Raw genomic sequence first — 14,212 nt, 5'->3', positions numbered from 1 at the left:
CACTTCCCAATCAGCAAGGCTTGTTCGCAATACTGCACACTGCTCGTGTGTGATGATTCTGGCACTATGGGCTTCGTATATATTGCTTCCCTTGGTCAGTAACAGCTAAGAATTTATAAAGTGCATTTTCTTTCTTTTTAAGACAGTATGATTAGAAAAAAAACTACAACAACAAAACTTAATCTCCTAGAGAAACAATGGGCAAGCTGAGCGGAATACCTGAAGTTTTTTTTTTTTTAAATGCCATCATTTTAGCCAGGCATGGAGGCACACATTTTTAATCCCAGCACTCGGGAGGCAGAGGCAAGTGGATCTCCAGGAGTTCGAGGCCAGCCTGGTCTGCAAAGTGAGTTCCAGGATGGCCAGCACTGTCATACAGAGAAACCTTGTCTGAAGGAGGGGGCGGGGGGGACGGACACCACCATCATTTTCTTATAGCTGTTGTGTTATTTAATTCTTTTTCTGGTTTCTTGAGACAAGGTTTCTCTGTGTGGCCTTGAACTCAGATCTGTCTGCTTTTGCCTCCTGAGTGCTGGGGATTAAAGGCCTGTGCCACCACCACCCCAGCTAATTTTCATTTTCTGAAACAAGATCTCATTCTGGAGATCAGGCTGGTCTTGAAATTCGAATGTAGCCCAGGAGGACTTCGAACTCAGAGTAACCCTCCTGCTCCACCCTGTTAAGTGCTGGGATTACAGGTGTAAACCACCATGCCCCACCACTGGTTTTAAATAGGTCGAAACCGTATAAGCTATGCATGTATGTGAGCAATCTGCATTACAGAACTTTCGTGAACACTTTCCTCATGAGAGGCATAACATTTTGTGTAGCGATAATTAATGACACCGTGTTAATGGATGAAAAAATAGTATCACACCACTTACCTGTAAGCCAATTACACTTTGGCCAGCCTTTAATTTGCCTTCATCAAAACGCCTTGCTTGTTTTTCTGCATACTTGACTCCGATGTCGATGGTTGTGTGGAAGCCTTTTGTTTTTGCCTAGACGTAAACACATTCACCAGCTGAGTCGGAAGACAGATATTCTGCCACCAGCATTTTGAAGAGACAACAAAGAAATGATGTCCACCGACACCCTTCAAGGGTGAGATCATATCATACCAGAGGGAGAAAACCTACTCAGGGCCACTCAGTGATAATAGCGTACCCTTTGAAACGGGAGGGCTCTAATTAACCTATCTGACACAAGCTGAGGTCAGCAGTCTTTTCACGAAGCTAGCAATTATGGAAGACACAGTGCCCCCCCCCCACCCCGTTTGTGCATCCCTGAGAGAACAATGATGTAATTCGCCACCTATGTGCAGGAAACTGTAAAGCATGTACGTACCAGACCTGCTAGGGCCACCAGTGTAGTCTGAACCTGGGTCATATTGCCATTCTCAAAAAGATCATTTGCTTCAAATATGTCATGGGGCTTCATACCGTAAGCCTGGATGGCTTTGATGAAGTTGCCGATATTCTCCAACTGTATAAACAGAAAGAGTCACATCAGGGTTGAAGCTAACTATGGACACACCAAGACTGGTAACAAGACTCCAGACCGAGGGGTTTGGGGTAAGATTCCCTATCAGATACACAGTAAGTACACAGCTCTTTCTGGAAAAGGGTTTATAGGACAGTCTTTAAAATCCTACAACAAAACAAAACAAACCCTAGAACAACAAAATAAAAACCACACTTTTTCCTGTCCTAATTTTGAGACAAAACAAACAAACAAACAAAAACAAAACAAAATTCAAGAAGCTCAAACTGGTTACAACGGAAGATCTTTAATTTCTGAACCTTCTGCCTAGATCCCCACCCTCCAGACCTGGTGCTGGAATCTGAGGTGAGCCCTATCACCCCCTATTTATGCCGTGCTGGGGATCCAAGCCAGGACTTCCCAAATACTAGTCAAGCGTTCCACACACTGGCCCCCATTCCCTGCTTTTCAAAGCTCTCTAAGGACAGAACTGGTCATGTATGAATGTGTGTTGGGGTACACACGTATGCATCATATGGACATTTAGGTACATGCGCCCCCACACACAGCCCTGCAATCAATACAAAAATTTTGACCTTTTTCACCAAATAAAAAGAAGCCAACTGGGATAGCACAGCTCACTTGTAATTCTAGGCCTAGGGAGGTCGAGGCAGGAATATTCTGAGTTCTGTCCAGCCTGGGCTACAAAGTGAAACCCTTGTCTCAAACAAGAGAAGGAAAGGAGAAAAGGGGAACAAGAGAGAGAACAGAGGGAAAGGAGAGAAGAGGGAGAGAGGGAGGGAAGGGTGTGAGAGAGAGAAGGTAGAGAGGGTGGGAGGGGAAGATAGGAGGGAAGGGAAGGAAAGGACAGGAGTATGGGAGGAGAGGAGGGAGGAGAGGGAGAAAAAGGATGGATTGGAGGTTGCTCACTTGGCAATTACCTGAGGCCAGTTTAGTGAGGATTCATTGACTTTCTTCACAGAGCCTGGCTGTAGCTTGTTTATGAGTCTAAAAACAAGATTACAAGGACACTTTACGGGTCAAAAACAAGGATTAGATGTTAAACTGATTCCCTGGAGTCAGTAAAGGAAAGTAATAAACACGGTGGTAGACTATCAAGGCCAACACTCTAGCTGGGGAGCCAGGATCATTGAGGGAAAGGCCCGTGGAAAGGACGGAAGGGCAGAAACCACCCTTGTCGGGGTCCAGGAAGGCCGCTTACTCGCAGAGGATGATGCCATCCTTCAGGCCCAGCTGGAAGTTGGTGCCAATGCCCATGCCTGTCACCTCTTCTATCCAGTTGCGCAGATCTTCCTCCGCTTGCTGGTCATACTTGGATGCGATCTGAAATACAAGTCCCCTAACTTTAGAGGGGCTCGGAGACAGGGTGCCGCCCTCCGTGCCTCACACGGTCCTCAGCTTCTGGTCATTACCCACTAAGCCCAGCAGTGACAGGCAGGAGAGCTCACAGGTGACCTTCACCGGCCGTCACAGCTTCCGTAACTACACACAAATTCTCCATGAAGACAGTGTCCACTAAGGAGCATGGAGAGAGAAGCTGGGGCCAAGAAGAGAATCCAACAAGCAAGGCAAAGCCTGAGCCATGGCACGAGGAACATAATTTAGCGGTGTTGCAACATGGCATCAGCTGGACCTTAAATTTTAAAGATGAAGTTGTTAGTCACCACATTCCTAAGAAAGATGGAGAGAGATTCCAACACGTGGCATTGTGACACAGGTTATCTCAACCATCTAGGACATACCATTCTGGGAGTTTGTCCAGAAAGCTCTGGTATCTGCCTTCTGTTCCATCAAATTCAAATTCACACAATAATAGACACACTTTAAAAAATACATTTGAAAGGCATTTCTCTAGGCTTAGAAAAACACTACATTTGAAAGACCAAAACCTTAAGCCTCTTTCTTTTTTCTTTTTTTGGTTTTTCGAGACAGGGTTTCTCTGTGTAGTCCCAGCTGTCCTGGTAGACCAAGCTGGCCTCAAACTCATAGAGACCCACCTGCCTCTGTCTGGGATTAAATGCATACGCCGCCACCACCCAGCAACTTTTTCCTTTTTGAGAATTATTATTTTACGTGTACGGGTGTTTGCTTGAACATGTGTCTATGCGACATGCAGAGCCCATGGAGACAAGAAGAAGGGATCAATTGGTCCCCGAGAACTGAAGTTACAGAAGATGTCAGCCACCAAGTGGGTGCTAGGAATCTAACCTGGGTCTTCTGGAAGAGCAAACAGCACTTAATAGCTGAACCATTGTCCAGCTCCTGAAACTTATTTAAAAATGAACCTTCGGTATTAAAAATGACATGCACCACACCTTTAATTCCGGCACACAGGAGGCAGAGGCAGGCAAACCACTGAAGTTTCAGGCCAGCCAGGTCTAAAAAGAGAGACCCTGTCTCAAAAAAAAAAAAAAAAAAAAAAAAAGAAGAAGTTCAAGCTGTTCAAGTTCCCTTGCCCTAAAACTTTCTTAAAGAGTCTAGTCAATGAAAACTATAAAGTAGGGTGGTGGTGGTGCTCACCTTTAACCCCAGCACTCAGGAGGGAGAGGCAGGTGGATCTGTGGGTTCTGATCTACAGAGCAAGTGCCAGGACAGTCAGGGCCACACAGAGAAAGTCTGTCTCAAGAGCAAAATAAAATAAAATAAAAAAGGAAGTGGAGGAGGCCGTGGTAGCTTCGGCGGCTACAGCTGGGGACAAGGCAAAAATCACACACTTTCTCTTCTCGGTCAGCACAGGTGAATGCACCAGCTAGCCACACTTAGGCAGAGCCCAGCGGCATCAATTAGAGCCTTGTCAGAAATGAAAATGAACAGCAGGGCTGTCTGCTGGCCATAAAACATAATTAGGCTTAGGACTGAGAGATGTGGATCACCACACTGCTCAGAAGTAAGTAGGCCCAGAGTTCAGGTCAGCCAGCCCTGCCGGCGTGGAACAAACATAACCATGTAGGACTCTATCTAGGCTGCCTGTGGGCCCTGCCCAGGAGAGAACCACGAGCCGGCGGGTCAGGATGGACATATAAGAAGCTGGTTAGGTTACTGCGAACACCAAATAATGAAGGTCAGCACCGGAGCCTTAAAAACAAACAGCCACAGCTGACTCCATTTGACTGCAGTTCCTCTTCAGGTGACAAAGTGGAAAAAAAAATGTCATTTCTCACTTCAAACAAACGAAAGAGTCACACACATCCTCCTCTTGCAGGCTCATTAGGCTTTCAGGTAGCCTTGGAACAGCATCAGAAAGCAGCCGACTGGCAGGTGCCTCCCCCTCCCCCATCACCAAGGGGAGGCTCGGCTGAAGTAAACAGATGATTCAGGGATTGCTGTGCCCCTTCACAGTCCATTACCCGTAATTAGAGAAACGGGGGCTGGATAATGGATAATTTACATTAACTGCGTGTTTGCTTAACCAAGATTAGAAAAGGAAATCCTGCAAGTTTCATACAGCACAGCGGTGCTTCACGGATCCAGTCCCACCCACCTGTAAGTTAGTTTACAGAAGACAGTTCTACGGGGTAAAATGAGTCTCGTGGGCAGCGAGGTTCTCTCCCTTGTACCCTCATGCCTTGAGAAGGTCTACTTTATCACCTGCCTGCTTGGGTGACACTGGGGGCTACCTGAGGGAGGAGGAAGGAGGTACGGACAGTAGAAGATTCCGCCTGGGATCCACCTGTTCAGGGAGGGACAAGCAGAAAGCAGCCACCGCTCTCTTACCCCAGATAAACATCCGCGGTAATTTATCTCCTCCCACACAGAAAACAGGCTCCATTATATACAACCCCGATACTATGCACACAGGAAGGTAAGAGCCGAGGAAGGAAAGGGGCGGAAACAGAAGTCAGTCCTCAGTAGGCACGGCTCTGGAAGGCAAATTGAACCTGAGCTGATTTTTCTAAGTGATGGACGCCCAACTGCGCGATGCATTTCAACACACTTGAAGAGTGGCATCCACGAGGAGCCTCTGATGTCGGTCTACCTGCCCTTCGGTCTTCACGAGGGCCCGCTGTTAATTCAACTATCTTCCCATCCAGTTCCCGTCTCCACGGCAGCAAAACTGACTTCAATGGATAAGTGCCTTCTAGTTGTCTACAGACTTGGTCAAGCATCAAAAACTGTGACACATGGTGCCGACGTAAAAGCAGGCAAAACACCCACACAATTAAGAGGACAGGCGGGTGGAGTGGAAAGCCAGTGGGGGATACTGAGACCATATTTGGGGGTAGGTGGAAAATATCCTCTTGCTTTTTTAAATACAGAGATGAAATTGTTACAGGTTTTTTTTTCTTTGTAGGACAGTGGTGATGGTTTCTAAAAATAGTCATGCGTGTGTGTGTGTGTGTGTGGAGAGAGAGAGAGAGAGAGAGAGAGAGAGAGAGAGAGAGAGAGATAGGGGAATCAGAGAAAACCTTTCAGGAGCTGGTTCTCTCCTTCCACCTTGTTTTTGAGGCAGGGTCTCTCGTTTCTATGGATAGCATAGAGTACAAATGGAACTGCTCTATAACAGGGACAACACGTCTACTAGATACCACAAGCTACTTAAAAAGCCCAGTACCAGGTATAGGAGACCTTTTTTGAGAGCTATAGGACCCCTCAAACATTATAGGCTATTATTGCCAGACTTCTTTGTTACCCTCCAGAATTGTTACCCTCCCTAAAGACACCGAGAACACAGAGAAATCCAGTGGGTTACTGACCTAGAAGTCGGTCTCCCTACTGGGACTGAAAAGTAAACAACAGTTGTGAACCTTGAAGTTACAACTGTCCTGGCACGATATGGCCACTGGTGAAACAGAGGAATGATTATAAGAATAACCAATCACTTTCTGATTGGACTTAAGGCTCACTCCTCATGACTTGGCACTGTTAACTGGACCAAAAACCCATGGTTGCCTAAGTCATCCATAAGAACCTACTACACTTATTTTGCTAAACAGACACAGTAATAAACTGCATCCGAAGTTCTTACCCAACAACTGTAGATTTGCAGTGGCTGGTGATTAATACAGAGACCCACAACTAGTCAACATGCGCAGAATAAGGGACTCTGGAGTGCTCAAATCTAAATGGGTCCTCTGTATCCCAGGCCCTGGCGACAAGGTTCAGAGTCACTGTGGAAGGATGTGGCGGAAAAGCTGTAGAAGCAGAGGCAGTGGACACCTGCAGTAAAGGTAATCGCCTGGTTTGACAAGGTTGCTGCACACACCAAGTCACAACTGTGACCGCAGCTCAAGACTTGCACAGGATCAAGCCGGCTGAAATTCCAACACGGACGGGTTCCTGACACCCCATTCGTAGTTAAGGAGCTGTTGGCAAAGCATGGACACTGGTGGAATGAGAGTGTTCTCCAGGGATGTGATCCTGGAGAGGGTGCAGATGCTCTGTCTAGGAGGTGATCCTGCACCCGTGCCCATACACGCAGCACTAAGTGGACTCAGTGCGCTTAACTGAGCACACGGAGACGGGAGGGGAAGTGGTGGGCAGAATGGGTGAGGAGTTTGATCAAAACAAATCATATGCATTATGGAATTCTCAAAACTAAAACTAAAAATACAATTTAATCATTATTTTCACTTAAAAGCTTTAACTTCTGAACTTAGAGCTAAAACAGCATTCTTCCTTGTAACAAAACAAAAACCAAACCAAACCAACCCAAAATCCAACAACCCTAATGTTAGAATAAAGATACAGCCTACAGGAAGGAGGAACAACGCTCTGCTTAGTCAAGTGTGGTGGCACATGCCTTTAGTCCCAGCACTTGAGAAGCAGAAACAGTGCATCCTTTCAGTTCAAGGACAGCTTGGTGAGTTCTAGGCCAGGAACTCGGGAATACCTAGTGAAACACTGTCTCAAAAGCCAACCACCAAACAACAACAAAGCACCAATCACACATAAGGGTATTCATATCAAAGATATATACAGAATTTCAAATAATGAAACATCAAGACGAAAATTATCCAATCGATACTGGAAGGAAGGAATGAAGAAAGAAAGGAAGAAAGAAAAGGAAAGGGAGAGAGAAGAGAGAGACAGAGACAGACAGACAGACAGACATTGAATAACACCCCTGCCCTCGCCATCATCTTTTCCATATCAAAATCCAAGTGAAGATCATGGAGCTGAGAACTGAGCCTGGGCACAGCTGATGAAGACTCCCCACTGAGGCTCCCCAGCATCTTCCTGCAAACACCAGGAGGGATGAAGACCAAGGGAAAAGCCTTCCAGGCTGTTGGACAGAGTCTTAGCTGAAGTTCTATCACTGTGAAGAGACCATGACCACAGCAACTCTTATAAAAAGACCATGACTGTCATGGCAGGAAGCATGGTGGCACGCAGGTAGACACGTGCTGGAGAGGTAACTGAGAGTTCTACATCTCGATCCACAGGCAGCAGGAAGAGAGGGCTACACCAGGCTTGGCTTGAACATCTGAGACCTCAAATCCCAGCCCCCAGCAACACACTTCCTCCAACAAGGCCACACCTCCTAATAGCCACTATCTATGGGTCTATGGGGGCCATTTTTATTCAAACCTCTGCAAATGGGTGGACCGCCCTTCTACTACCAGCCATCACTCCCCTTGAATGTCAATTGTCTCCTTCCTTCCTCCCTTTCTCTCTCCCTTCCCTTTGGTGCTAAGAACCCCACTAAGCACTAGGTTGAACTACCCCAGCTGCGGTCCTCCTCCTCTGTGGAGCCTCAGCCATCCATCTGCTCAGTCTTGGCACTCCAGTCTGAGTCTGGGTAGCTCAGACAATCCATTCGGAGTCGCCCTTCTCTCAAGGGCGGGCAGTCCTGCATGGCTACTCTATAGTCCTCGCTTTAGCTCTCTCTCTACAGAGCGGTATTTGTTCACAGAAATGAAATTATGGAAGTATGCAGAGCACACACTGAGAGTCTCGTAGGCAACAGTGAACAGGACCCTAGACAAACTCGGGACCCTCCAAAGCCCAGCCCACTCCACACAGTTTCGTTCCTTTGTGCTCAATCTGGCAGAGACGGGAGACACTAGCGAAAAGGTCAGGAGGTTAAAGAGACAGTGACAGACAGCAAGGGAAAGAAATGCCAGATGAACCAGGGTATATGGCTCTTCCCATCACCCCTCCCAACCTCACCCCCTTCTTCAAAGTGTCATCCTCTGTCAAATAAAACAGAAAACAACACAGGAAGGATTCTCTTTAAAACCACAAGCCCCAAGGGCCTGCCCTTCCTAATGGGAGGAGACACTGCATCAGATAACAGCCGTCCAGAGCCGGGTAAGAGGCAGCCAAGACCTGGCACTGTGGACAGACGTTTCCCTACAAGTCTTCAATGGGAAGACAAGGTAACCGGGGAGACAAAAGGCTTCAAAGGCATCTCAGCAATGGACCAGAGGCAAACCCAGTGCGATTCCATAGTTAGTGCTGTTGTTGGCGTAAGCAGCGAACATTCAACAAGAAGCTACTAGGGCACCTCATGGGAAAAGAACTGCCCGATGGCCACACTTGCCAGGCACACTGCAGAGTCCCCTGAAGAGTGAAGAGCACTTGGCTTTTATTCCTGTATCAACAACAGGGCTCTGATTCAGGACTCCTACAGACACCAAAGTCCCTAGCTACTACAGTGCTTTACATAAAAGAGCACAGTCCGTACACGTAGCATATGCATATCCGTGTATACTTTAAATCAACTGCAGACTTACCAGAGCTGATACAATCTAAACGATATATGTGTGTGTGTATAATGCAGGCATATGAGGGTCAGGGCACAATGACAACGAAAACACAGGCTTGGCGAACACACAATTTTCCTCCTAGTATTTTTGATGATGCTGACTGAATCTGCAGATGCCTGGCCCATGCACGCAGAGAACCAAGCGCTTTTCCTTCCTATAATAAACCATCACAGGGGCTGTTAAAACAATATTTCAGGTTATTGTTTCTGGTGGTGACAACAGTCTTCCAATTTTCAGTCATGCCTGAATTCTCCTGGGGCTGCTTTTGAGCCACTCAGAGGATTCAGCAGCACCCCAATTCAGCTGCCTAAAAACTACACCCATGTTAGTACCCCCAAAGGCTTGTGTGGGAATGCTTAGCCCCCCGGTTAGTGGAACTGTTTGGGAAGGATTAGGTGTGGCCTTGTTGGAGGGGTGCATCCCTGGGAGTAGATTCAAAAGTTTATGCCAGGTCCTGTCTCTGCTGCCTGTGGATTAGGATGTAAAGCTCTCAGGTCCTGGTCCAGCACTGTGTCTGTCTGGTTCCCACCACAGTGATCATGGACCAGCCCTAGAAAGCTGTAAGCAGGCCCCCAGTGAATGGCTTCCTTTCATGAATTGCCTTGGTCACAGTGTCTCTTCAAAGACAGAACAGTATCCAAATCAGCATCTGTCACATTTTCTGGATTCTTCTTTCAGCTTCTGCTCTCCTAGTCCTCTTCTCAACGGCTAGGAAGCATAGTTCAGAGGCAGGCTTGGCCCCAGGAGATCTTACTCTAGTAGTTCAGAATCTGAAAGTCATTCTATGTTGTGAACTTGCTAGGAAAGTCTGAAAGTCAAGGACAATTACATCTGGAGCAAGTTAGCACAGTGGCATCGAAGAGGGTCTCAAAGGCGGGTGTTCTTTCAAAGGCGTACAGCCAGACCTTAGACCATGATACAGACTATATCCCCCATATAGACCATGCTAGTTTCCTACTGTTGAGGCAAAATGTCTGAAGCCAGGCTTCCTTTGGCTCAGTTTCAGTCCGTGGCTACTTGGCCCAGTTGCCTTTGGGCCTAAGATGGAGCAGAACAGCATGGTGGGAAACATGAGACAGAGGAAACTACTCAGCTGATGGTGTCTGTAAAGAAAGGGAGACAGAGGAAGGGGCTATGATCCAAGACACCGTTAAGGGGGAAGCCTCCCAATGATGTCACTGCCTTTCACTAAGCCCCACCTCCTGCTCCCTCCACATTCCTCCAGCCATAAGTAGACAACCAAGCTTTCAACACACAAGGCATGCCAGATTCCAGTTCTACCAGTCAGAATCACACAAAGACCCTAAGACTTGATGATGCGGGTACTGTGAAACTGACAAGAAGCTAGAGCTTTAAAAACACCAAGAGAAACAGGTCTAGTGCCTAATCCAATAAACAGTACTACAGACAGAAGGAAAAGCAAAGAACAAAGTCAACTCTGGCCTCTTTGTCTAGAAAAATAATCTTTAGATTCTCAGATGTAGACTATACATAGGTAAAAGTAGGCTTTGCAAGTGCAACCCTAAATGGGAAGGGGGACACGCACACACACAAGGGGGGGCGCACAACTCAAAAACTTCAGTTAATAAGGATGGAAACATCTCACTTGGTGAGCAGTTGTGAATAGAATACTGGAGCCAGGTCTGCCCACTTCTGACTCCCAGCCCCCTAACCCTAACAAGGGTCTCTAATACTGGTAGGCAAGGATGGCTGTCTTGGAGGGGACTTGGGACTTCTGGTGAGTGTATGCAAGCACTTGGCAGGTAGGAGGGTAGACATCACCAGCAGCCAGCAAGGGTCAAAGTCACAGTAAGAACAGCTGCCCAGGTCTCCTTCCATGAGGTAAGACCAGTACTTCATCGGTGTACATTCATCTATGGATCATGTCACCAGCCTAAGGCTCAGAGTCAAAGGTCTATCTTGTTTTGAAGGACATCTGCATCTGAATGCTGCTGCGGTCACCACAGGCGTCACTTCATCAGCCGATCTAGTAATCTTAGATGGCCTGCTAGGGACACAGTCGCTGTGTGTGGTAGTTCTGGAAGGTCAGCAGGAACAGTCACCAGGTACTGGGCAATCACTTAACTGTACCCTGGCGAAACCACATCGTGCCAACACTGCAATCCAGATACATTCTAAAAGGGGAAATGACAAACGGATCATCAGGCTCCAGTGATGCTCAATCTGTGGGTCACAACCCCTTTGGGGGAGTGAATGACCCTTTCATAAGGATTGCCTGAGGCCATCAGAAAACACCAATATTTACATTACAATTCATAACAGTAGCAAGATCACAGTTATGAAGTAGCAACAAAAATAATTCTCTGGTTGGCGGTCACAACATGAGGAATTAAAGGGTTGCAGCATCAGGAACGCTGAGAACCACTGGTCTAGAAAGATCAAATTGGGTGGTGAAAAATTAAAGAATTTAGATACAGGCAAGCAAGTGGCCCAGCATTTAGAAGACAGAGGCAGGATTACAGGTTGGAAGTTAGCCTGTCTCAATGAATGAATGTTCAATCAATCAATCAATCATACACAGTCTATTCTGAAAAACTGGGCAGCCAGACATGGCTATACACACCCTAGAAGGGGCCTGGAAGTTTATGGGAGAGGACAGCCATGATCTGAACATTAAATGAAAGTTTTACAGGAGAGAGAGAGCCAATTTATTCTGAGGCACATGGAGGTTAGGCCCAGGATAAATAAACAGAAATCCCAAGGAAATGACCTAGAAGCCAAATGGAAAAATACCTTATTAGTACCAGCGAAGTGTAAGCAGGAAGCCTACTTGCAAGAAAGGCAGCTGGAGAAGATTCTGATAAAGGGCTTCCTTGTCAATTTGAGAGACCTATGGAGATCTTGCTGACACAGGGCCCCAGCAGAAGCTGCAGTGGATGAAAACCAGCCTACTTCTCAAGTGTGCATTTCCACGACTGGAGCACGCATGCATCCCCAAAGCAGCACCCGCTGCAGTCAGCTCTTTGCTGCTGCCTAGATTCGGGACTGTGGCTGCCTCCAAAACCTTTGCGCCCACACACGGGCGGCGCTGAAATCCGTGTTGGCTGCAGCGCCTTCTGCAGCTCTGGGGTGTGTATGTATTCACTCTGTACAGGATAACTTCAAGTTTGCCGTAGAGGATGCAACTCAAGGTCTACTGTGATTTGAGGAATTCACAAAACCCACCTCACCATCACAGTTCCCAGAGCAGAGCAACCGGAAGCTCCTTGGTACTGATCTCGGAAGTCCTCCTCCTGGGCGAGCATCCCACCACCCACGAGTTATCATGAGCCATGTGGCTCCCTATCCACTTCTGAGCTGGACGATCAGCACAGGTAGGAGGCAACCGTCAGCAATAAAGGCAGGTTGCAGGCTGGCTAGGGAACCCCACAAATGTCTTAGGACAGGTAGGAGGCAACCATCAGCAATAAAGGCAGGCTGCAGGCTGGCTAGGGAACCCCACAAAGGTCTTACATGAGCAGAAAAGCACAGCCTTCTCCCACCATGAAGATTAGAGGACATGAAGTTTCCACTGACTAACAGGACGGAACTTCCCATTTCCCCCTTAACAAAAAGCTCCCCTGTGCCTCATGAAATGGCATCGGAAGTGACCTGAGGGAGGGAAGTCCTGAGTGAGCATGTGCTGTTGACGTGAGTGTGGCCAGGTGAGGCTCAGGAGCAAAGGCCCTTTTCTGGTCTGGAGTGCAAATATTGATAGCGTTTACAGAGAATACCCACCACGGCTCCCCTGTGCCACGTTTACAGCCTGAGGACAGGTCCCCCGCAGAGGACACTCCTACCAAGATCAGCTAAATCTGTCTCTTTGCTCAGCTATATTTAATAATCATGGCTTCCTTTTTAATCTTCATATAATAACCCCGCTTTCCTGCTCAGCTGTATGCAAAACCCCACCTCTATTTGACTGCATATAATGAACACACTGAACTTCCAGGAGGATGCTGTGGTTTCTCCAGAGAGCCCAGTCGGTCCCATCCCGGCTTTCCTGTACGTGTGTCTGTCCTTTCTTCATTCCCTCATTGTCCCTAGTCCCCAGACTCAAGGACTTGGTAGGACCCTAAGTTAAAAGCTTGTGATGTGGGATTCCCCTCTGTATGCTGTGAATACAATTTGGTTAATAAAGGACTGCTTTGAACCTATAGCAGGGCAGAACTTAGCTAGGTGGGAAAAACTAAACTGAATGCTGGGAGAAAGAAGGGCAGAGTCAGGGAGAAGCCATGGAGCCTCTGCTGGAGACAGACATGCTGAAACTTTGCTGGTAGGCTAAGACCTCGTGGTGATGCACAGATTAATGGAGATGGGTTAAATTAAAATGTAAGAGTTAGCCAATAAGAAGCTAGAGCTAATGGGCCAAGCAATAATTTAATTAATACAGTTTCTGAGTGGTTATTTTGGGGCTGAGCAGCCAGGAACAAAGCAAGTGGTCTCTCCTTCAACAAGCTTGAGTTCATTTTTCTTTAATTTGATATTATGAAAAATGATAAACTTGGGGGTTAGGGTCACATACCTGCATACCACCACGACCTACACAAATGTTACTGAAGACAGGTTAGACGCACATTGAAGTTCAAGCTTCTCATTCACCACGACAAAAAAGGAGATAATTAGTTACAAGATTCAGTTTCTTCATTCACATACACACACACACACACACACATATAAATAAATAAATGAATAAATAAATCTTGAACACAGCTTCCTCTTTCCACCTAGGACCTGGTTATGAGGCTCCAGGATATAGTGATTACAGTAACAACAACTCACACTGTATGTGACTGTCACAGAGTTTGAATACACCAAGAGGAACAACGTCGGTCCTCGTGAATTGTGGTGTTGGTCATTGTTCTGCTGCAGCACAAAGGTCTCCCAGAGGTGATCTGACAGACACACACGCACAAAACCCAAAACGGAAACCCAACTTCCCATCTGCTCCAGGCCAAGGGCCAAGGGAATGGGTGGAGGGAGCAAGTGCCCTGGCAGCA

The 14,212-nt window shown here is 47.0% G+C and overlaps 1 protein-coding gene across 1 annotated transcript in view; it reads right to left on the bottom strand.

The window, feature by feature from the left end:
* The window catches only part of Cnn3 (calponin 3), a 29,966-nt gene that overhangs the window by 5,126 nt on the left and 10,628 nt on the right, over positions 1–14,212 (bottom strand). The window contains exons 2-5 of the mRNA XM_050134379.1: positions 2,705–2,826; positions 2,424–2,490; positions 1,348–1,485; positions 885–1,001 (exon numbers count right to left, since the gene is read on the bottom strand). Of these exons, the coding sequence (XP_049990336.1) occupies positions 885–1,001; positions 1,348–1,485; positions 2,424–2,490; positions 2,705–2,826 (444 nt within the window). The remainder of the gene's footprint in view (positions 1–884; positions 1,002–1,347; positions 1,486–2,423; positions 2,491–2,704; positions 2,827–14,212) is intronic.

This window comes from Alexandromys fortis, unplaced genomic scaffold (assembly GCF_014885135.2).
Source record: "Alexandromys fortis isolate MF-2015 unplaced genomic scaffold, M_Fortis_MF-2015_v1.1 scaffold_19, whole genome shotgun sequence".
Lineage (NCBI taxonomy): Eukaryota > Metazoa > Chordata > Mammalia > Rodentia > Cricetidae > Alexandromys > Alexandromys fortis.
Note: the sequence above shows the minus strand (reverse complement) of the source record. Positions and strands in the feature narration are given on the sequence as shown.